At 38.5% G+C, this 23,121-nt stretch overlaps 1 protein-coding gene and 1 non-coding gene across 8 annotated transcripts in view; one reads left to right on the top strand and one right to left on the bottom strand.

Annotated features, from left to right (window-relative positions):
• Positions 1-470: 470 nt before the first annotated feature.
• LOC114507204 lies at positions 471-661 on the top strand. Its single transcript, XR_003685467.1, has one exon. It is a non-coding gene; the product is annotated as a U2 spliceosomal RNA (small nuclear RNA).
• An 810-nt stretch (positions 662-1,471) lies between these two features.
• PIAS2 (protein inhibitor of activated STAT 2) overlaps positions 1,472-23,121 on the bottom strand; it is a 76,831-nt gene continuing 55,181 nt past the window's right edge. For 3 of the 7 annotated variants that reach the window (XM_036010244.1, XM_036010245.1, XM_036010246.1), the window contains exons 12-14: positions 16,529-16,668; positions 11,411-11,448; positions 1,472-8,562 (exon numbers count right to left, since the gene is read on the bottom strand). In XM_036010244.1, coding sequence (XP_035866137.1) covers positions 8,380-8,562; positions 11,411-11,448; positions 16,529-16,668 — 361 coding nt within the window. In that variant the 3' untranslated portion in view covers positions 1,472-8,379. Of the gene's footprint in view, positions 8,563-11,410; positions 11,449-13,248; positions 14,590-16,528; positions 16,669-17,887; positions 18,697-23,121 lie in introns of those variants that run through there. The other 4 variants (XM_028523768.2, XM_036010247.1, XM_036010248.1 and 1 more) reach the window with 4 other exon arrangements.

Here is a 23,121-nt window from a genome sequence, read left to right as displayed (position 1 = left end):
CCAGTTCTGGAGTCCTTCGGATCTGCCCACTCCATCATCACTTTGCAGCCCTCATCCCACTGCAGCCTGGAGGCAACCTCCGTCACTCCACTGAAACCGTCCTGCAGGGAGTTACTGGCTATGGCCTGGGTGGGGGAGCCAAAGGAAGATCTCGATGACCACAATTCTTTTTTTTAACTTTTAAAATAAATTCTATTCATTTATTTTTAGAGAGGGGAAAGGAAAGAGAAAGGAGAGAAACATGAATGTGTAGTTGCCTCCTGCGTGCTCCCCACAGGGGACCTGGCTCCAACCCAGGCACGTGCCCCAACTGGGAATCAAAGTGGCGATCCTGGGGCTCATAGACCAGCACTCAGTCCACTGGGCCACACCTGCCAGGGCCAATTCTTGAGTTCTAAGACAGATTCACTCCTCTCCTACATCTTAATGGGCTACATCTTTACAATCAATGGGGCTGAAAGCAATGGGTCATTGCTTCTCGGCCATTTGGCAAAGATCAAGTGTAGTTACCTGTTTGTATCAATTTTAGTATCTGATACATCCTCTACGTGAGGACAATTTATTAAGTGCATTTCTGGAGCAGTGAGATGGAAGGAGTGTCCTCTGCCCACTCCGTGCAATGACCCGGTACCGCAGTACTTCGGGGGATGGTGCATACACACCAAAACGTGGGTCCTAGTTTGTTTATGTAAGGACTTAATAATCAGGTAGATTCAATGAAATGGTGTTTCTGAAATCTTTTTAAAACTTTTATATCAAAAGCCTTTTAACTTCACTCTTCCTCAAATACTTGACTCTTTTGCTCTGATACCACACCCTTCTATCTCAGTTGTTCCTGCTGTCTTCGTTGTGATCCTTTTCCAGCTTGTTTCCTCACTGGCTTCTCTGGATGCACTGCTGCGCTTTCATGGTTTGGGGACCACCTGTGTGCTGTAGGACAAGCCTACAGCTCATCTAACGGCATGTGGCCATGACTCCCAGAGACTTCAGATCACACAGTTCCCAAGTACTGAGTCCAGTAATGACTTGGGTCAGGTTGTTAGCCGTGAGACTGATGATAAATTAGAATGTTTACATGCACAACTGTATGGTGTAACTCGGTGTAATGTACCTGAGCCAGACGAGTGGTCCTCAGTATATGATGTAGATTACATGAATTTCCCCAGCCTTATACATATACAGGCTGGATCTAAAAGGGGTCACTGAGACTTTCAGGTTTAATACAAGACCTGCTCACACATTACCCCACTGTGTGCGTGCCCTACCACTCCTCCGTTCCCAGCCCTTGCCCCAGATCTTGGACTCTAGGTCTGTGCACTGACTTCCTCCCAACTCCCCAGCGCCTTTCACCACTATCATCTGCCCCAGTCATGTACTTCCTTGCTTTCCTCTCTGGGTGAACGAACACCTGCTACACAGGTGTTAAATGATTTCCACGGACAGCGTAAGTCAAAACACAGTTACCCACCAGTTTTTCATTCACAAATATTTATTGAGCACCTACTGTGCACCACACCATGTCAGGCTCTGGGATGCAAGTGAAATAAGGTATCACCCCTGCCCTTGTGGAGCTTACAATCTAGTCAGGGAAATTGACAGTACACGATGAACTAATACATAAAATAGGTACAGGCTGTAATAAGTGCCACGTAAGATATAACCTGAATGATGTGATAAGGATAGTTAGGAAACACCTCCTTCTTAGAAAGAACAATCAGGAAAGGCTTCTCTTGTGGTTAAAAGCTGGGTTTGAAACGTGGTTCCCCACTTACAAGCTGCATGACCTCAGGCAAGTAACTTACCCACAGAATCTGTTTCCACGTTTGTGACATGGAGACAATCACACCAAACTCAACAAATGCTCGTTACTGTAATGACTCATTGTGAGAACTCTTCATTGCCTTCTCACTGCTTTACAAGGCCCTTCATTTCTTACACACTTCTCTTAATATTCCTGAACAAATGTCCAGCCATTGTGAACATTTCAGCCCTCTATCTGACACACTTCCAATCGACTCCCCTGCTCCTTGGATGTTACCCCCATAAACCAATTAGTTGTCTCACCTACGTGCTGCTGTAGCACCCTCCAGAGTTGCATTTTAATCTCCCTATTTCACTATTTTGCATATTCTACTGGAGTACAACTTTGGTGCTGGCAGGGACCTAGCCATCTCGGGTTCCAAGTGCCTGATACAATGCCTGGCATGTGCAGATGTCAAGCACTTGACGAATGACACTTTTGTAAGGCAAAAGCTGTGCAGATGAAAGGCATAGAGGGAAAGCCTGATGGAGAAAGGTCCTGAAGACGACAGGAAGGAAAGGGTCAAAGGCCTACATCATCTGAAACTGGAACAAGCAAGCAAGGGTGAAGCACTCATGCTGAGGTACTGGCACTGGGTCTTCTGATGGAGGGGGTGATTATAATAATTGGTGAGAAGGGGCTAAAGAACCATGCAGAGCCAAGTTAAGGGGTAACTGACTGAGAGGGAGGGGTGCAAGGATATGTTCAAGGCTGTGATGATGGAGAAGTCAAAGCTGAACTAGTAGAGAAAACAAGAGGTAAAATGGCCATAGGGAGTTTCTTGGAAGATAATGTTGTAGATGAGATAACCAACCGTCTCACAAGCCACGCTGCAGGGTGGACCATCCATAAGAATGAGGATACCAAGAATACCACCATCACTCAGGAAGTGAAGCCTTCGATAAGCCGAATGGAGTGATCGGGGTGCATGGTAACAGCAGCTGATAGAACCTCTTGGCATGGGCTGCAAAGGGGCAGATTTTTGTCAGAGGCCTTGGGAGAAGTTTAGAAATTATGATAGAAAGGGCAGCAACCACCACCTCGAGATCCGTGGAATACGAGCACAGACCACACTGGAGAGAGCAAGACGTGGCCACACTTCAGGCAACAACAAAATTTGTCCTGAAAAGGTTGAGATGCAGCCGAGCATGGGTTAGGGAGGAGAGGATGGGCAACTGGGCATGACTAGAATACATGCAGAATGAAGACGAGTAAAGGTAAAAATGGAAGACATGGAAAATTTGCACTTCTTTAGACTGCAACAAAGATGAGTTTGTTATCCAACTTACCCTTGTCCCCCCAGAAGACTAATGGCCATTTCAGCTGCCTCCTGTCTCTGCAAACAGCACCATTATCCTGGTTGTTCAGGCCTGAGAAATGGACTCAGCTTTTACACCTATACCCACTCAGTCGCTGAATCTCGAGTATTCCTTTGACCCCAGTACCCACTCCCTTCCTTTTTCCTGTGCCCACGTCTGAAGTGAGTTCTCATAATTTATGTCTAGGTTCTCTTATCTGTCTCCTAAATGGCGCACCTAATTAATGCCACTCCGGTTTAGTTAGAGGGCTTTTTAGACCCCCAAGTCCACTGTGACACTCACCTACATGTTTCTTCATTTGTAAAATGGGGACACCACCACTCTCCTTTGAAGTGCTACTGTAAGGACCGAGGCGTTTTTGTAAAGTTCTTAGCACATTTTGTGTTAGATAAGGACCTTGATTTTTGATAACTTGATTATAAACCCTTTGAAGTCTGGGACCAGATCATTTATACTACGGAATCCCACATACACTTACAAAACATGCTGAATAAGTATTTGTTGAGTAGTCTGATGAAGGCCGAAACAAGAGGATATTCTATTTTATAACACCATACTTCACTGTCCTTCACTTAAAAAAGGTATGCTTTGAGAATTCAAAATAAGCTTTAAAAGCCACTCAGAAATAAAAAGCAGCTGGGAAATGATCCATGTGGTATGCTAATCAAGAAGTGAACAAACACCTGAAGAGGGCGATCTGCTCTCCCTTCCCCACAGCTGCCCGTAGAACGAACACCAAGGTCTGCCTGGGCACGCCCAAGAACACGAAGTGAACTAAGCCAAGCTCGGCCCAGCTCTATTGTTCCCGCCTCACCACATTTCAAGTTTGGGTTGGACTGCCTTTGGCTCAGGGGGTCCTACTGGCTTTGGGGAGCTCAGAAAGGCCAAAATGGAGCCTACGGGAAGAGCAAAAGAGAGAGCTGGCTACTAAGGCCCGGCCCTAGGCACAAACGATATTTTTGTGTCAGTATTTTCTAACTAAGACTGGAAAATGTAGTCTGGCAAGGGGCTACTTCACAGTGCAAATAAAACTACAAGAAATCACTGGGACATCTACACATGGGTGTTTGTGGAACACGTCAGATACACGTGAAACTGAGAAAGCCCAGGAAAACCGTAGCTGACCACCTACCTCCAAGTCAGTTAGCCCAGCCCAGCAGGGTCAGAAGGGCAGAGGGCTTAGTTCAGACACCTACAGAGAGGTTAAGTCATGCACGTTCCCGGAATACAATCAGACAGCTCTTCTTATACCACGTATTTGGAGTATAAACTAGTGTATCCACTTGCAAAGGTGACATGAAGCAAGAACTACAAAATGTTCATATCCTTGACCCAGAGACGCACCTCTAGGAATTTTTCCTAAAGAGTTATGCAAAAAGACACTCAACTGTAACATGAGATGCAACCTAAACTGTCCAACAGGGAAAAGCACTGTGAACCGTGGCACACTCCATGGAGTATCATGCAACTAATCAAGGCTGACAGTTTTTAATGACATGGAATTGTGTCTTCAGATTGAGAATCAAACCAAGACACAAATTATACCAAGAATCAGTAAAACTATGTAAAAACAAGCAAAGTAGCAGAGAAGCTAGCAAGAAATATGCAAAAATACTCAAGTGCTTTCTTCCCACCCCAGATGACAGAATTACAGGCTATTATTTTTCCTTATACTTTTCTGTGTTGTCTAAATTTTCCATAATGACAATGCATAACTGTGTTAAATGAAACAAAAACATTATGGAATCAGACAAGCATTAAAGAAGAATGGACATTTCTATATAGCTTTATTTGTTTCTGCTAGGAACTGGTGTGGTTCCTAGCAACAACAACAAAAAATGCTTACAAACCAATCATTTATTTGACAGTAGCATCAGACTCTTAAAAAAGCAGAGGAATTCTTAAGTCTTTTCCACAAGTTTCACCATATTACTGTAAAGCTGTAGCAAAAAGCTGGTCAGATTGAGCTGTTAATCGCCCATCTCCATGACTGTGAGCTCCCGAGTCTCACGGATCCAGGGCCACTACATACAGTGTTGAACCCAAGTTTAAATGGCACACTGCTCTACATTTTTCCAGATGGAAAGAGAATGAGGAAAATAAAGGTGTTTACTTAAAAAAAAAATGAAACCGTTGAATGCTTTTTGACCAACTGGGGGCTAGAAATGAATGGCCTATGAGACTTAAACTAATGCTTTGTAAAAATCAACTTTAGAAAGACGAAAGGTAACTAGTAAAGACTTTATCGGCAGAAGGAAGACAGACAACTGGTCACTAAATCCTAAGTGTCCAGGACTGGTCTGAAGGCAGAACGTCTGCAAGGTCTGAATCTCCAAGTCGGAACAGTCTCTGGGGAACACTTCACCTAAGATGCAACATCTTCCTCTTCTTCAAACTCCTGAAGATTCTACCCTAAGGGAAACTTGTTTTATACCAGGAGTTACAAATCAACTTATTCATATGCAGAATTTCTAATCATGGTATTTGCATTCTAGCTTTCCTGAAACACATCAGATGAGCGCCGTAGAACCTCAATTTACCTCTACTGCTCCATTGGGCCTTTATAACTGTCCTGGGACCAAATGCCAGGTATTTACACCTTCTGAGCAGAAATGGAAGTAGAATCCTAAAGAGGCTCACCTAAGGGTCAGAAAATTAGTGAATGTAAGCAGACCTTAGGCGTGAAGCTATATGCAGCACCAAGTACACTGTCAGGAGTTGCCAAAGCAAGAAAAGCCCTTAAGATTTCTATGAGAGTAAAGATAACAACAAAGGGTGGCAGGTGTCTGTAAGAGACTGGTGACTGCAGATCCTTTTCTTAAACAGAATACTCTACATAATCACCGGTATCTAAGCAACAGTTAAGACGACCTCCTCTGAAACTGCCTTATACCTAGTTAAACAGAAAGTCTGGGCTAGCAAAACCAACTGCTAAAAACTGAGGGTCCTGGTGAAAATACTTAGTGACCACACCGAGAAAGGGATAATGGCTTAATAACCATGCCGTTATCATAAGGCCAAAGGCATAAAGAAAAGTGCTCATCTTCCAAGATACACGGGCAAAACCCCAATTTTAAGATTATAAACTTAAATGATTTTTAAAAAATGTTAAGTCACCTGCATGACATAAATTAAAAATGTGTATGTAATTTCAGTGGGAAGCACCAAAACGAACACTAAAGCTGTTCACATAAAACATCAAAAAGGAAACAAATCACAACTACAAAAGCAGAGGTATCCATTACAAGAACCAAGAAAATAAACTAATTTCTATTAATATTTTCATTTACCTTATAAAAACTCTGTTGGTTAAATTGGGGAGGGGAGTCTGAGAATCTGAAGGGTGACAAAATGATAACAAATATACTTCATTTCTTTATTAACAAATTATATCACACAAATCAGGTTACTTTTTCTATCTGAATACAGAGTTAACAGAAATTACATCTGTATTTAAAGCAGCAACATAAAATTTTACCATGAAGAAATTCTGTATCTGGACCAAAAGACTAGAACATGGACTGGAAATCTAATGACAAGCTAGAACTGGCAACTAGGGCACAACTACTGCGAGTTTATTAGGTGAGGGGCGCTGTAGTCAAAGGGATGATACAGGAAATCACATGGACGTAAGTCAGTACAAAAGGTACACACAGGCCGTGACAACTCGAGGAGGCGCAAAACCCAAGCACTCGACAGGTCAGCTCCCTGGAGTTGCACCAACCCTGAAGTCAAGGGTCTCTGAGATTCCAACTGAAATTGATACTCTTCATCTGGGCACTTGAGCCTGAGAATCAGTTAGGTTAGTCGTTTTACAAAAAGGGCTTTATCTTTAAAATAGAGACAGATTGGGGAGAGAAAGCTAAGCACTGGGAAAGTATTAACTCCTTGAGAACTCGAAAATTATTTAGGAAGCCAAACGAAGCAAAAGAAAATATGGAAGTTAAATGAAAATGTTTCTCTAAGGGTAGAATTCAGTTTCTTGAGGGATTTAAAATCAAATGCACACTATCAGACAGTGGTTTTCAAAGTGGGGTTAAGGCTCATCCTCCTACCCACACTTCTTTATTTAAATTCAGACTTTCCTAATTCTGTTTTGTCTTTTGTGATTTCAGGAGGGTTTTCTCTTTAAAAAAGAAAAAGGAAATCTGATGCCATCCCTATCTCTTGCTATTTGCTTTTTCTTTCAATATAATCAGAGATCTAAAACATATATTCTGGTCAGTGTTATGAAAATGTGAAAAGTTTCAACAAAAACTTGAATATTATTCTATAAAGTAAATGGGCAAAAGAAGTTCTTAGAAACAAGTTAAACTTTGTTATTCCCACTTCCCCCAAATCTGTTCTTCCACTGCCTCTAAGTTCTCAATACTTTTGGATGGTATGAACACAATTCTAACACACACTCCAGCCACCTTACTCCAAAAACATTTCCTTCAATGGCTGCATAGAATTCTTTTTGAAAAGGCAAGCCCAAAATTTATAGAAATCCCTACAATGAAATGTTCAATTACCAAAAACCACACACATGGTGTCAGGGCAGAATCTGTGTAGTGTTCAACATACTCGCTAATACAGAGTAGCCGAATCCTAGAACTTCTCTCTGTATTCAGTAGCAAGCAATATCAAAGTGTAAATGACAACCAGGGAAAAAAATGTGTTAACACAAAGGCCATTTTCTTTGATGGAATCAGGAAGAAAACTGGAACTGCAGAAGAAAAGTGGAACCCAAGCTTTGGCCACTTATCAAGACTTCATCAGTTCAACGGAAGAGACCAAATCTCCACGTTAGGGACTCATTTGGCAAGCTTAATTTCTTTCCATATATTTTTCCTTCACATCAGGTTAAACAAACTTTGCTGTCATTTCAGAATCACTGATTACATCTTTTTTTTTTTAATTAGAAAAAAGTTTACTTGAACATTTACATGATTTTATTGCTGTTTATTACAACCAAAAATATGTTTAACTGATTTGCAGAATCCATCCAGTAACATGAAACTGAAATCCATCTCCCAGGAAGATACAGTTATGGCTGAACGCATCTGATGCTGAGAATACAGCATGAGTAAGAAAGTCTTGTGTGTCATTTGGTTCTTGCTGCAGTCATCTGTGTTCATCTCTCAGAAAGCAAAAGAATCCATTTGACGTTTTAATAAATATCAAAGTAACTGTTATAAAAAAAATAGCTTCCATGGACCCGAGATCCAAGAAAGAGCAGTTTTGATGAATGATTCCTAGAACTGAGTGAGTCCTCCTTTAGTCCAATGAGATGATGTCAGGAATGTTACCTCCACTGCTGGTTATGACCCCTGTCTCACTCCTGTTGCTGGATGAACTAACATGAGCACTGCTCTCATGGGGGCTGGTGGTGGTGACAGACGTACTGCTTGCTGTTAAGGGTGAGGTGAGACTATCCAAAAACATAGGAGGACAGTACTGCTTGAAACAAACAATGATGCCGATGAGGAAGAGGCTACATTGATTTTAAATAAAGAAACTAGAAATTGTTAATATGCACAAGTGAGAGCCACATTATTTAAATCCCAGTGGGATTTAAAATTTTCTCAAAACTTCACATCTTTGGATGGAAGGTGGCATGAATTTAGCTATTTCACATTACTTAGTGAATGTAGCATATTCTTGACTCTCTCAGAATTTGTAGAATTTGTTGACCAAAAGTATAGGAATAATTACAAAAATGTCAACAGCATTTAATAATAAATACAGGCTCCATAATCATGATTCGTAATTAATCTCAAAAAGATTTTGCTCACTGAATGTATTTACACCAGGTTTAAATCACACTGCACAAGGCTAGTAAATACTTAGTTTTAATGGTATTGAGCAAAAATGCCAATGCAAAATTCAAGAATTCTTTCAAAATTTAGTGTCAATCAGATCATTTAGGAACAATGTTCAGACTGATCAGCTAAATAGTGGCATCTGACTCCTTTGTACATACATGTAACAGTACCTGTATAACTCGGAGGCATCATTCATCCTAAAGTAGACGCAGGGTAGCTAACTACCACGTGATGCTCAGAACAGAGCATTATCTCACGTAATCACAAAATTTCAGAATAAATCTTAAAGTAGATCTAATCTAATCTTCTTGACACCACTCTGTAAGAGTTCGTGTTTGTTTCCTTACCAGGTTGTTTGCTGATTCCTAAACAGATTCAAACCTCAGTTTAATACTCCAGTGCTGACCAAGAGGGAGAGAGACAGACGAGAGCTAAAAGCTTTATTTTCTACAATCGCAGAATATCTTGTGTAAGAAATTGCACTGACTTTAGTCAAGTAAGTGAGGTCCAGTATATACAAGAGATACCCTAAGTTTATCTTCAGATTGTATGAAAGATCAGTAAGGAAATCTAATCAATGTTATCAATTCTATAGTCGGCTATAACTAGAAATATTAAGTTACAGAACTGGGGCTGTTCAGATTACATGATCTTCAGAAAGATATGGGAATGGCAGCCCCAGGTTTAGGCTGGTAGTCAGTGGAAGAAAAACTAAAATTCAGGCTGCCTTTCAAAAAAGTAATTTAATGTTTAAGATGAATAACTGTTTTGGTTCATCAATAAAATGAATGCCAAGGGGATATTGGTTAAGGGGAAAAATGAATAGTTCTTAAAGAGTTCTAAAAAAAAAAGCTTAACTCTTAGGTAGTAAACGGTTCTAAAACCAAATTGATTTGCTACTACTTTCCACTATAATTGCAGAAAGAAGCTGGGAAAAAAGCCAAACACTTACATTTTATTTCCCCTACTTCTCAGGCAAATGTGACTGCCCCGTAGTAAAAAGGTCCTCTACTCCATCTATAAAAATGAGTGCTAGACGTCATGGTACTGCCCTGCTGCTGCAGGCTCTGTGCCCTGCATTTCTGTAATCATCGGGTTGCAGCCCTTTTCCTCTAACTCCAAACCCTCGTGTGTGATCGACACAGCTGCGCAGGGGCAAAAGGGGGCAATATGGAGGTGAGGTATAACAAATCTAAAGATTCTAAGAAAAACTAAAGGCACGACCTCACCCTTCTATTGGCTTACAATCAAGTTAGCCTAACACTAAGCATGCCAAGTAACACTATGAATGAGCACCCTCTATGTTCCAAGATAATTTTTTAAGGGTGGTTCATATAAAAAAAAGAAATCTCAGTAACATTTTAAGCCTGAAAAATTCATTTCCTAGAATACAGAGATACTTTTTGCTGTAGACAGAATCTACTGATGTCACAAAGTCAACTCAGGGTGAAAAGAAATTCTTCATTCTATGCACGTTAACTGGGACCCAAATTTCTGGTTTTGGCCCTGGCTGGGGTGGCTCAGTGGACTGAGTGTCAGCCTGGGTACATGTACAGTCAGGGCACATGCCTGGGTTGCAGGCCAGGTCCCCCGTCAGGGGTGTGCAAGAGGTAGCCAATCTTTGTATCTCTCACACATTGATGTTTCTCTCCCTCTCTCTCTCCCTCCTTTCCCCTTGCTCTAAAAATAAATAAATAAAAATCTTAAAATAAATTCCGGTTTTGTGATCAGATACATAGTCGTCAAACAGGAGGTCATACAAGACCTGTAGTTAGTTGATTCTAAGCAGCCTAGGAAGCAGTGCTCCGTGTCCTTCCTCTGCTCCTTTCCTACTTTCATCACATCTTTCAAAGCCCCTTCCTCTGTCTCACTTTCCCCTCTGGCTTCCCCGGGCCTCTGCCTCCTCTGTCCTGACCTGCTATAAGCCTGTCAGTGGAGGGCGTGCTCACTGCAGGTCTTTGAGTTGGGACTCAGGGACACCGGGATTCGTTATCTCTGACGGAGAAAGCAGGGATAATTGGTTTGCAGCAACTTTAGGTTGGGGCGTCCCCAAAGTCTGAATCTGATTGCCTTTATAGACAAGGAAGAATAAAGATAATGATTCAAGTCAGTTTAATCAGCTTTAGCTATTTTCTCTGTATAGAACAAGTGTTTAAATTTCTGTAAAGTTTTAGCTTCTTATCATCTGGCAGTGCTTTCCCTCATTTGAACCCCTCAAATGCTTATAATTATTGCCAACTGGTTATTAAACAGAATAAAATATAATTAAAAATTCAGGTATTAAGGCCAAAACATCATAAATTGAAAAAAAGCAATTTTATTTATCCAAATAAAACTCTGAAATATTTATATAGTACTTTCTTTCCATCAATGTAAATAACTGAAAGTCAACTGTCCTGATTTTATGCAACTGGTCATTTTTAGTTAGTATGATATAAGCAACAATCAAATACAAATTAGTTGCTTAAATTCAGGATACATACCTGGGGATCAACGGGAATAAGGGAAAGAAAATCCAAACCTAAAACAAAAATGCTTTGTTAATAGTTGTCTCATATTTTGGAGACAAGAATTATTTCCCAAAATCATTTTATATTTATCATGTCATAAAACATTTGGGGCAAGTGCTTACCATTCTGCAATAAGAAGGTTCTATACCAGAAGCCGTGATATTCAATGTGTGAAAACCCCCAAAATGAACATACTGTATTATGCTGTGTATAATGCACCCTATTTTGCCCAAATTTTTGAGGGAAAATAAGGATGCGCATTTACATGGGTAGTACCTGAAATACCTTGTATCTGTTCTTGTGTTTTGTAGTTATCTGTTACATAAAATTTCTTGTACCATAATGTTAAAAAATAAATGCTAAAATTCCTTTAAAACACAAAACACAAGTATCTAAATATATATAAATAAAATATTGAATTAACTTAGAACAGAAAATTTTTTCTGCAAGTTTGGGCCAAAAATGTGGGTCCGCATTATACATGGGAAAATATGGTGTTTCCTGACAAAACATCTGGAAAAATCACCTTCCAGAGACTTAGAGGGAGGAGTCCAAAAACTTCCAGAGAAGTAGGACTAGTCAGAGCAAACATTTCTTTGCTTCATCACTTAACAGAATGAAAAGCAATAAAAATGATGAGGTAGTAATGTGAAAGTGAACCATAAAAAATAAATACTTAGGCTCTTAAGATACTTCACATTTTTTTAGAAATGTACCACAGTGAGCTTCACCTCAAACACTGCTCCTCACACAGAGGTCGGTTTCACGGAACCTCTCTGCCCCTCATCCCCACGGGAGCAGCACACAGCTCCGTGCTCTGCACGAGGCAAGCACCTGTTCGTTTCCGCTCACTAACAAGCTAATCTTATCCAGGCTTACTGGGTTAAAAGCCAATGCTATTTTCTAAACTAAAGATGGAAGAGTCTCCAATTAAGCTTCAGAAACAGGAACGTGGAAAAAGCTGCCCAGTAAAATACCATTGTGAAGCATTATAGTTATAATAATAAATAATAAAAAAACTTCATGTCTGAAGAATACACTTTCAAGAAAGTTCCCCTAGATGTCCATCTGACTAAATTTCAAAATATAAAATAAAACAAATCAAATAAAAAACATACTAAGTATAAGTCACTAAGACAGGTCAGTTGTTATTCAAGTCTATAAATTTTTATTTGTCGGCACTCAATGTCATCTTAAATAATCATACAGAGTACAAGTCTGATACTGGACTATTACTCAAAATAGAAAATATTAGTAGGAATGTTATTTAAAACACTGAATAACCAAAATGAATTATTTATAACTCAACATTTTAATTATAGTTAGCCCCTTATAAATCCCTAAGTAAGGTGTGATTAAAAATATCCAGTGACAGGAAGCTGGATAGGTAGCACCAATCATTGAAGAAAAAAAAATCATTGTTTCTAAAACATGTAAAAAAAAGGTTGATGTGATTTTTTATTTTGTCTGCCTGTCACTATACAGTCCAGCAGGGTTTGCGCCAACAATGGACAAAGGGGACCACAATGGACTGTTCCAACCACGTCCCCATTAAACTGGCCATCCGAGGTGACATTACCTCCATGAGCAGGGTTTCTTCTCACATTAATGATCTTGTTCAGTAAATCCTTTCTCTGCTTCTGCTGAACACTAATGTGTCTAACACTTATAGCTCCAAAAAGTTTTATGTATTCAACATCTCCATTATTGACTAAGTCACATAGATGCTTTACTGGCATGTCATTGAACTAATTGGCTCAATTTTATTAATTTTATTTTGCTTCTAATGGTGTAACATTTTTCTTTTTATAATAACTTCTGCTTTTACAGTTTATTTAATTTTATATGTTAAATTACTTTGAATGTTGAATCACTCAGTTCACTTGAATAACAAACTCATTTTATAAAGCTAAAAGTACTGTTTTCTCTGTTGGAGTATCTGTACTGAGGCCAAGTTCATTCAAAAATACTTATTTTCTAAATGTTTAACTATTCCCACTTCAAAACTTCAACTTATATCAAAACACAGACTTGATGTAATTTTTCAAACTGTTTTTGCAGCTCCAGCACTGAAGGTCACCCATTGAGGTGCCAAGACTTATTTTCATTTTCTCAATTCCCAGCTCTTTCGACCTACTGTAATTCTTTATTTCATGTGTGCCTTTGTGTGTGTGTGTCAATACATATATAACATTTGGATTATATACATATATTACGTATATACACACACACAGCCTATTGATTTAAGAGGTTCACTTCATCTGTCTCCTTTTGACACCTCATCCAGGGATCACTGAAAATGGTGACTCACATGATGCATAGTAAAACACCTAGACAGAGTTCTAAAATTCAGGTTGAAATTCTAGGTTATCTCCCCAGCATTACACAGATGCTGGCTATACAAAATTCAAAAATGTTCTAATGTAAATATTTCTCACTAAAACTATTTTTTCCTCAAACACCATCACTAAAATTTGATATACTGTCAGATGTTATTCTTTCTAATAAACTTTGTTATCAAAGTCCTGCATTTTACCTTTTAAGTAGACTATTAAAGCTCATATAGTTGAAGTTTCATGAATATTAATTACTGTTACTTCCTTGTCTTGTAAGTTTAGAAAAAATGTGTTTTTTTCTATTTCAACCTAAGTTTCAAATTCAACTAGTTTATACTGGTATCTATTTATTCCCTCCTAACTATTTCATGGTTGAAAATGCACTCAATTATCTTTAACTAAAAAGCAAGCCGTGTTAAAAATTCTGATGGTACATTCTAAATGTCTGTTCTATTAACACTGATAAAACTGTAGCTTTTAGATTTTAAATGTCTTTAAGTGAAACTGACTCTACATGTCTTATTAATAACAACACATTTTCCTTACTTTAGCCGGGAACTTACAAAACATGATTGCTACATGATTGAATAGGTAAATATTTAGCACTTTCAAGTTTTAATGACACAACTTTTGAGCACCATTCACCCCTGACAATGTGTCACTAGTCATAAGGCAGTCATATTTTTTCTTGAAATAATCAAGCTGTTTTCCACTCCACAAATACAAATTATGTTTTATTTTGAATTCACTCTTGCACAGTATCAGAAGACGTTCCAAGCTGCGGTTCATTATTAATATCATTTCTTCTTTGTTCCCCTGCAGATTCAGAAGATTCATGTTTATGATGTTTAAAAGGAATGTTAAGAAATGTATTAAAACTCTGTCATCTCTCCATTCTTGGTGTTTTATTTAATATATTATTATAAATGATTAAATTTATAGTTATCAGCTCTGTACAGTATGACTAATTATATAAAATTATGCACAAAAATAAAATTAATTACTAATTACAAAAGAGCACATTAACAATAAAACCAAAGGAAAAAAAACTAAATAAGCTATTTAGATTTAGTAACTGCCACATGATTCACAGATGACAATAAACTGGTAATTCTTATAAAGTACAATAGATTCTATTCTATTCAGTTTATCAACTGGTAGAAAGCATTTCAACATTTTCATAACCAGTATCAATATATAAGTTTATATTGGCTAAACATCTACCCTGACTATTAGCCTCAGTTCCTTAATACCGGGCTTAAAATGAATACTACAAAATATACAATTAACATATTTTACCATATCTTTCTCAAATGTGCACATTTTATAGTCTCAATTTATGCCTGAATTTTGAAAAACTGTAAATTTTCTAAAGTTAACAATTCATCCAGAATCACATATTTGAAAACTAATAGAGCAGATGATTTGTAAATGGTGTCTGTTATACTGTTAGATGGTCAGGGTCACTTTAGTAAATGGAACATTTATCATCTTTTTTCAGGATCAATTTTTAATTCAAAGTCTTTAGGAAACAAATCCTTTTGAAATGTTTGTTAATAACATATACTAAGATGATGTGTGGACACTCTTCAACTTCACTTAAAATCAACCAAGATTAAAGCAAAATATGGCAGTTAAGAATTAAGAATCTTCAAGTTTCTGTCTCTCTTATCAACCATAAAACCTCAACTGTCTATTACCTTAGCATCAAGCTTTGTATACAACAAATACTTTTTAATTGGTCATAGGTGGGTTTACAATAAAGTTTTTAAAAATACCAATTCCGAAAGTACATATAGACTAAACATATTTGAGGCAAAACGCATTTAAAATTTTTTCACTGATACTATTTGTAGTCTATTCTTTTCCATTAAATTTTATCTGAATTGGGCCAGGTAACACAACTATCAACTATTTCAAACAACACAAATTTTGCCCAACAGAATATATATGGTTCTTAAAGATCTCACTAAGAGGAATAAGAATAAATGATAGGTCAAAATTAACTTCAGAAATCTAGACACGAGAATTAACCACCTAGGGAGGGCACTGCATCACACTGAAAGTGCCCTTCAGAGAGAAGCAAAGTCATGAGTACGAAGAGGCACTGGTTCTAACTTGCTCACATCTGACAGACAAAAAGTGTCAGCATAAACAACAACTATACAGGGAGGAAAGAAGAGTTTTTGGTGGGGAGAGTTTAAATTTATAATATGGCCTGGGTTGCTCAAGTCATGGTATTAAGGTAGTCCAGGCAGCCTTGAATATTTTAAATGTTGAGTTACTATACATGTAAAAGACATCCCCAAATACTAAGCAGTACTCTAGGGAAACAGCCGGTAGACACCATTTTTACAGGGGAAAAAATCCACAGGGGAAAGCTATAGGCAATACTCACTCCACAAAAGTTGTGATGGGCTACTAAGAACAGTATGAAAAAATATTCTCTCCCTAACCTGTGAAGCTTGCATAATAAACCAAGGAAAAGTCTCTGAGTACAAATTCTCTATGAGCGGAAATAAATTTTACGGATTTCCTATTATCCTACTATATTTCTATCATCAGGAATCTACAGACATGCTCTTTAGTTAAAATGACAGGAACTGACTATGATATATTAAAACAGATACTACCTTTATATGAAGCTTTAAAATTTCCTTAGCATTTCTATCTAAAATTTTTAAACTCTATTTGCTCCAAAGATTAAGACTAAAAATGATAAAACTTGATAGGAAAAAAAACGCTCTCCACATACCTGGCAAATCCGACGACATGCTCGATATCGGCGTGTGGTGGAACGGCACTGAGTAGTCCGTCAATGAGGGCGGCATAGCGGCAGGGTCCACCGAAGTCACGCTGGGCACCCTTACCGAAGACGGCTGGTACATGAGCACCCTGTTCCAAACGGCACGGGGAGTTACAGACTATCCGGCTGTCAGTTCACGAGAGAGAAGAGAAGGGCCGCACTGCTGCGCCTTCTCGGTGGCACGTTAGCACAAAGTTTCAGCACAACTACGTGGCAGCTACTCCTACACAGCACTCCGCTCTCCTCTTTTGTTAACGGGCTTCATTTTAAAATGAACTCTGGGCTCTCAGTAGCAGCTGTCAGGTGAGAGCGAGTCAGCAATAAAATTCAATGTACAGTGCTGGAGTGACAGACAAAATGTTCATCCACAAATAGAAATATTCTTTGAATATGTTCTTATTAATGTGTATAACATATGTGGATATTAGTTGTTTTATTTATAAAAAATTCTAGAAATAAAATAGAGGACTACTAAGATTTGATTTAAATCAGGGCAACTTCATGAGTGAAGCTACATCCTCTAGTTCAACCAGAATTTCATCTATCTAACTTGAATTGTGTTAATTGTTAGCACTCTTACCTAGGAATCACCTAAGCAAAGAAAGCCATTTGTAAAGCCTGCCAACTTGATGAAAATAGGCAGCAAATAGAAATTAAAATGACTACTCAGGATTTAAGATGTAATATCCAGAAAGAAAATGTTGGCTAACATAATACCATCTACTCTTCTAATAGCGTTTTATGACTTTAAAATTAAACACATATTAAGAAACACTTTATAAATGACATTATATATAATACTTTAAATAATTATAACTTTATAATTTCAAGAAGCAGTATAATTGAGCATTTTTAAAGTTCAGAAATAAAAAGACAATTTTGCCTTCTTCCTATTTAACCTTCATTTTGTCTTTGCTCAGGGTAAACAATTAGCTGCTGAGTTTCATAATGCCACCCAAGGATGACAAGAAGAAAGGTGCCATTAGCCGAGAAAGACGAAGACCCCGTGAACAATTGGGGGGCAAGGCTAAAAGAGCCGGTCCAAAGGCAAAGTTTGGGACAAGCACAATAACCTAGTCTTGTGTGATAAAGCCATATATGACACACTCCATAAACTTAGCACACCGCTGTTATCTCTGAGACATGCAGGCCCAGTCCCTTGGCCAGGGCAGCCCTTCAGGAGCTCCTCAGCACAGGACCTAGTAAACCGGGTTCGAAGCACAAAGTTCAAGTGATTTACACCTGAAGTACCAAAGCTGGGGACGCCCCAGCTGCTAGTAAAGATTCATAAACAGATCTCACCAACTGTACATTTTGAAAAATAAAACTTTATTAAGTAAGGGGGTGGGGCTGGGGACATGGGAACATGAGGCTGGCATCCCACAGTGCTGCCAGAAACTGCAAGCTTTGTGAGCGGCTCAGAATTCTGTAGCTGGGAGGGACCACAACAAAGGTGAAGAAAGTAAAACCAACAGAAACTTAAAGTAGGACCACAGTCACAAAGCTAGACTGAGACAACAACATGGACCTCCAGGTGTCCTTTCTCTTGGTCGAAACATTTCCTGTTATTGCTCAGATTATTAAATACTAGGTAATAATAAGCAATGACACAGTTGCATGGCACTCATCATACCCTACAAACTAACAGCTTTTTCGTAAGTTCAATGTAAATCTCAAAGCACTTAAATAATCACAACCTATTTAGACACTGGAATCATTCTAAAACTAATTTGCATTATGACAGGAGGATAATTATTATTATTCTGCAGTATATAAAAATACGGATGTCACCAGAAAAGGCGCAAAGTGAAACCCTCCCGAGAGTACATATATGATTGCGGTGGCAATTGAGTCAGTCTCAAAAAGTGAATAAACAGCATAGGTCAGAGTTCATAAATGTTAAAAACAGATCCATTTAGGAGACACAGGAAATATAATATGTTTGAGACAATAAGCTTGGTATTTCAAAAGCATTTTCCAGACGGAGGTGAAGACGGAAGGAAGTGATCTTCCAAAGAGCATCTCCTTAAGCTTAGAATCAGAAGGTTTCCTGGCCTCCAATGATATCTGCAGACCTAACATCTCAAGCAGGAGGTGAAAATGTTGGAAAGGGCAGGCTATGGAGGGGGAAAGAGAGAACTTGGGATTAGACCAAATAAATTATATTGTATTAAAGCACATATTTTCTGGAGGTTTGAAAAAAAAGTCATCCTCTATAGGAATGAAAGTAAAAGAACAGGAAATTGCCAAAAGTGGTTTCAAATTACACATGACCCTATTTCCCACACAGGAGTGCCTATCAGAAACTGAGGGAGGGGGCATGAAGACCAGAAGAGAAATGAGTATGTTAGTGCTCAGAAGTTTAAAAAGTGGTTTTGACTATTCTGGCTGCCTCACAGTATTAATATTTTAATTGTATTTTTTAAATATTTAAGAGGCAAGTTTTTGAAGACATATAGATACAGGGTAGGGCAAAAGTAGGTTTACAGTTTGAATGGAAAATAATACAATAATTAATAAGTAATAATATAAGAATAAACTGTTTCATGTATTCACAACTGTAAACCTGCTTTTGTCCCACCCTGTATATATACAAACACACACACGTACAAGATTTCATTTATTTTAAAAAGTTCCTACTTGCCCTGGCTGGTGTGGCTCAGTGGACGAAGGGCTGCCCTGTGAACCAAAGGGTCCCTGGTTCGATTCCCAGTCAGGGCACATGCCTGGGTTGCAGGCCAGGTCCCCAGTAGGGGATGTGTGAGAGGCAACCACACCATGATGTTTCTCTCCTCTCTTTCTCCCTCCCCGCTCTCTAAAAATAAATAAATAAATTCTTTAAAAAAAAGTTCCTACTTAAAAGTACATTCTAATCTATAACTTTAGTTCTTATACAAAAAGAAACTAATTAAGAAAATGCTCAGGTTTACAAGAAAAAAAAATCCTGCCTGCCTTTCCTCCTGCTGCCCCTTTTCTTCTTTTCATAGATCACAGTGGGGACTTCCTTTTGTCTTGATCCTGAATTGACTGTTCAACTTGGATCACATTTACCGGAAACAACAACAAACTCACTTTCCTCCCCCAACCCTTCACTTGTATCATAGAGGGGTCAGAGCAGCACACTGTCACCACAGACACATGCAATTAGTGCATATGTTCTCTTCTCGGAACATGAACTTTGCTCTGAATGACACTAACATCCCTTGTTTCTGCAATACAAAATGTCAAAATCCAGCAAAGGTAGAAATTATTAAATCAACATCTAAAACATCAGCAAATATCTGAAAAACTAAACTTCACTATAAATAATTCCTATTACCTGAACTGCGCAACCATTAACACAAATTCATCTTTGTATAGACTGGGTAAAACTAGTCATTTGTTAGTATTATCAAATTGTGTACTAAACATTTTTGTTTTAGTCAAATTCTTGTAAGGACCACTTTCAGAAAGGTGAATGATTCTAATGTCAATGCAAACCCCCCACCTCCCCCGGTTTACAGATACGGAAGAACAGAGAACCTGGAGAAGTGTCAACAGCTATGCCTGGTGAAACTGGGAGTGCAGAAGTGTGATGCAATAAAATAATAAAAAATTGTAAAAAGCTTTTACCATTAGTTACTGCCTCCTCATAGAATTGGCAAATACACAGGAATATGTACATCTACATCATCAATGTGTACTTATATATATTTTATGGCTTTATGCACATATCACAGCACAAAGGTAAAACTGCTGCAATGCTGCCGGACAGCCAGTATTAGTACTCAAGACTGTGTACTGGATCACAGAGTTAATCATATTTGGTCCAGGCTAAAATACCTAAAAATGGGTTAACAATTCAAAAACTTGTGGAACTGTTATCCATAAGCCTGAAATTCACCATGTGCTCCCTCCCACTTTTATGACCATAAAAAATTTAAAAAGAGCCCTGACCAGGTGGCTCAGTTGGCTGGAGCATCATCCCGTATCAGGGGTGTCCAACCGCATGGGTAGCATGTGGTCCAGGATGGCTATGAATGCAACCCAACATAAAACTGTCAATTTACTTAAAATAGTTTTTTTGCTCCTCAGTTTTCTTTAGTGTTTGTGTATTTAATGCGTGGCCCAAGACAACTGCTCTTCTTCCAGTGTGGCTTAGAAATGCTAAAAGTTTAGACACCTGTACCAAAAGGTTGTGGGTTTGTTTCCCAGTCAGGCACACACCAAGGTCACAGGTTTGATCCTTGGTCAGGGCATGTAGGAGAGGCAATAGATTGATGTTTCTCTCTCTCAAATCAATAAACATATCCTCAGGTGAGGATTAAAAAATTATATATACATGTATGTTAAATTTTGCAACCAATTCCTAATGATCCTTAATCCAGACAAATACATATTTATCTCTATTCTTTGTTTCCTACCTTTAGAATACCTTCTTTTAATGAGAAAGCAACATTCCATTTCCAGGGAATGAGGGAGGAGCATAATCCTTAAAATTATCTCTTGCTGTAGAAAAATATCAGAGGTTTTCTAAAATCTCTTAAATTAAGGTGCCAGTTTCTTCTGAGGTATTACACAACTGCATTTAAGGACTATGGTAGGTATGCAAGGAAGAGGTTAGAAAGATTACCATCAAAATGTTAACAGTGGTTATCTCTAGGCAGAGTGTTTTTTTTTTTATTTTGGTGCTCTGTAAAATTGTAATTTTTATTAAAACAATACCTCTTAAAAATAACTGATCACAAAATTTCTAGACTGTAACTTAAAATAAGTGTTCCTGGGTTTTCATCTCCTGTTCTTTCTGATTTGCTTGCTATCACTAACTAGGAAATTCAGCAAAGGAAAACCATAAAACTCCTAGATGCTGAGCCAAAAGACAGGGAGTGACAAAATGATGTCAGTGACTTACTGAATGCCTTTCCACCATCTGTTAAAGTGACTACACAGTCACCAGAGGAAAAGGGGGGTGAGGTGAGGTAAGAGAGAGTACGGAGGGACAAACGATGATCAGGAACAAAAGCAGTAAGAGGTGAAAGGTATTTGAGATGGTATAACCACAGCATGAGTCTCCCCTGTGACACTGGGGCAGGTGGCACCCATGCCAGCGTAACACGGAACAGTAATTTTAGCACAAAATGCCGACTAGCTCAGCATTCAGAAAACTCCAGCTTTCCCATGTCTCTTTCCTTCACTGGCCTCTGGTCAAATATTATGATAAAGAACAAAATTGGTCCAGTCAACGTCTCCCTTTTAACAACTATGCGATAGCTCTCACACAGTCTCTTCTCCTGGTTTGACCGGTTCGGTCCTTAGACCCGTCATCCGTCATGCTGCAGCCCCACTTTCACCACCCTATTCCCCAACTCTGACCACTCGAATTTGTTAATACCCTCCCTGATGACTGGCACTGACCCAAATGGTCTAAATGAAAGTCACCTAACCCAAAATTCAACAAAATTGGCATGTATGTGTATCCTGGACACTATACTTCTTTTATTAATGCAGCCTAAATACCAATCTGCTTGAGTGGTGAAGCCACTCAAACCATTAAGTGAATTCTGACATTTCTAAAAGTTTCTATGAAGAATGGCTATAACTTACTGAATGCCTTTCCGCCATCCATTAAAATGACTGTATAGTCACCAGAGGAGAAGGGGGGTGAGGTGAGGTAAAAGCGTACGGAGAGATAAATGGTGATCGAAGGAAACTTGACTTGGGGTGGTAAACAGACAACACAATATGGAGATGCTGTATTACAGAACCATGTCCCTGAAACCTGTATGACTTTATTAACCAATGTCATTTAAATAAACTCAATTTAAAAAAGTAAAAAATAAAAATATAAATATACTCATTCTTATGACAAAATCCATTTTATCAATATACTTCCTAATAATAAGCATTCCTGGATAAACCTTACTTAGTGGTAATGGATGTCACTTACATATATAATTAAATGATTTCCAAAGATTGAGTTCAAAATTTCCACTGATCTCCCTAAATGTGAGCTGTCTCATAAGTTTTTCTGTATGGCTGTTAATGTGTGAATCTAGTGTGGGTACTATGAGTTATACTGACTTAATGGAATAAGACGGGCAGTTGTAATTTTTGTGTGTTGCTGGTTTAGTCACAAATTTCCACCTTATATTTATTTACAAGGTTAGCTTTTGTTTCCTTTTAACCTACACGAGGAGTCTTACATCTATCTATTTCTATGGTAGCTAAGCATGGGAGTGAACCATCCTTATTCCTCTGAAGCTGTTTCAAATAGTCACCCAACGTGTATTCCATTCCTCCAGTTTCACGTCCTTACCAAACACTGGTAAAAATGTGCTAAAGGACCAACAAACAGAAGACCCTTATATGGCATGCCACCAGAGACAACCTCCAAAACCACATCAATTCACGAGTCAGCATCACTGGGTATAACCCTTCCACCTGGTGTGAGTCCATCTCACATAGTACCGTGAAACCTGTGTTTGTTCAGCATATTCTAAAGGATATCATCGGAAAGTCAACTATGAAAATACTACATATAAGTATTCATATCCCTATGATTC

The sequence above is a fragment of the Phyllostomus discolor genome, chromosome 9, assembly GCF_004126475.2.
Source record: "Phyllostomus discolor isolate MPI-MPIP mPhyDis1 chromosome 9, mPhyDis1.pri.v3, whole genome shotgun sequence".
NCBI lineage: Eukaryota > Metazoa > Chordata > Mammalia > Chiroptera > Phyllostomidae > Phyllostomus > Phyllostomus discolor.
Note: the sequence above shows the minus strand (reverse complement) of the source record. Positions and strands in the feature narration are given on the sequence as shown.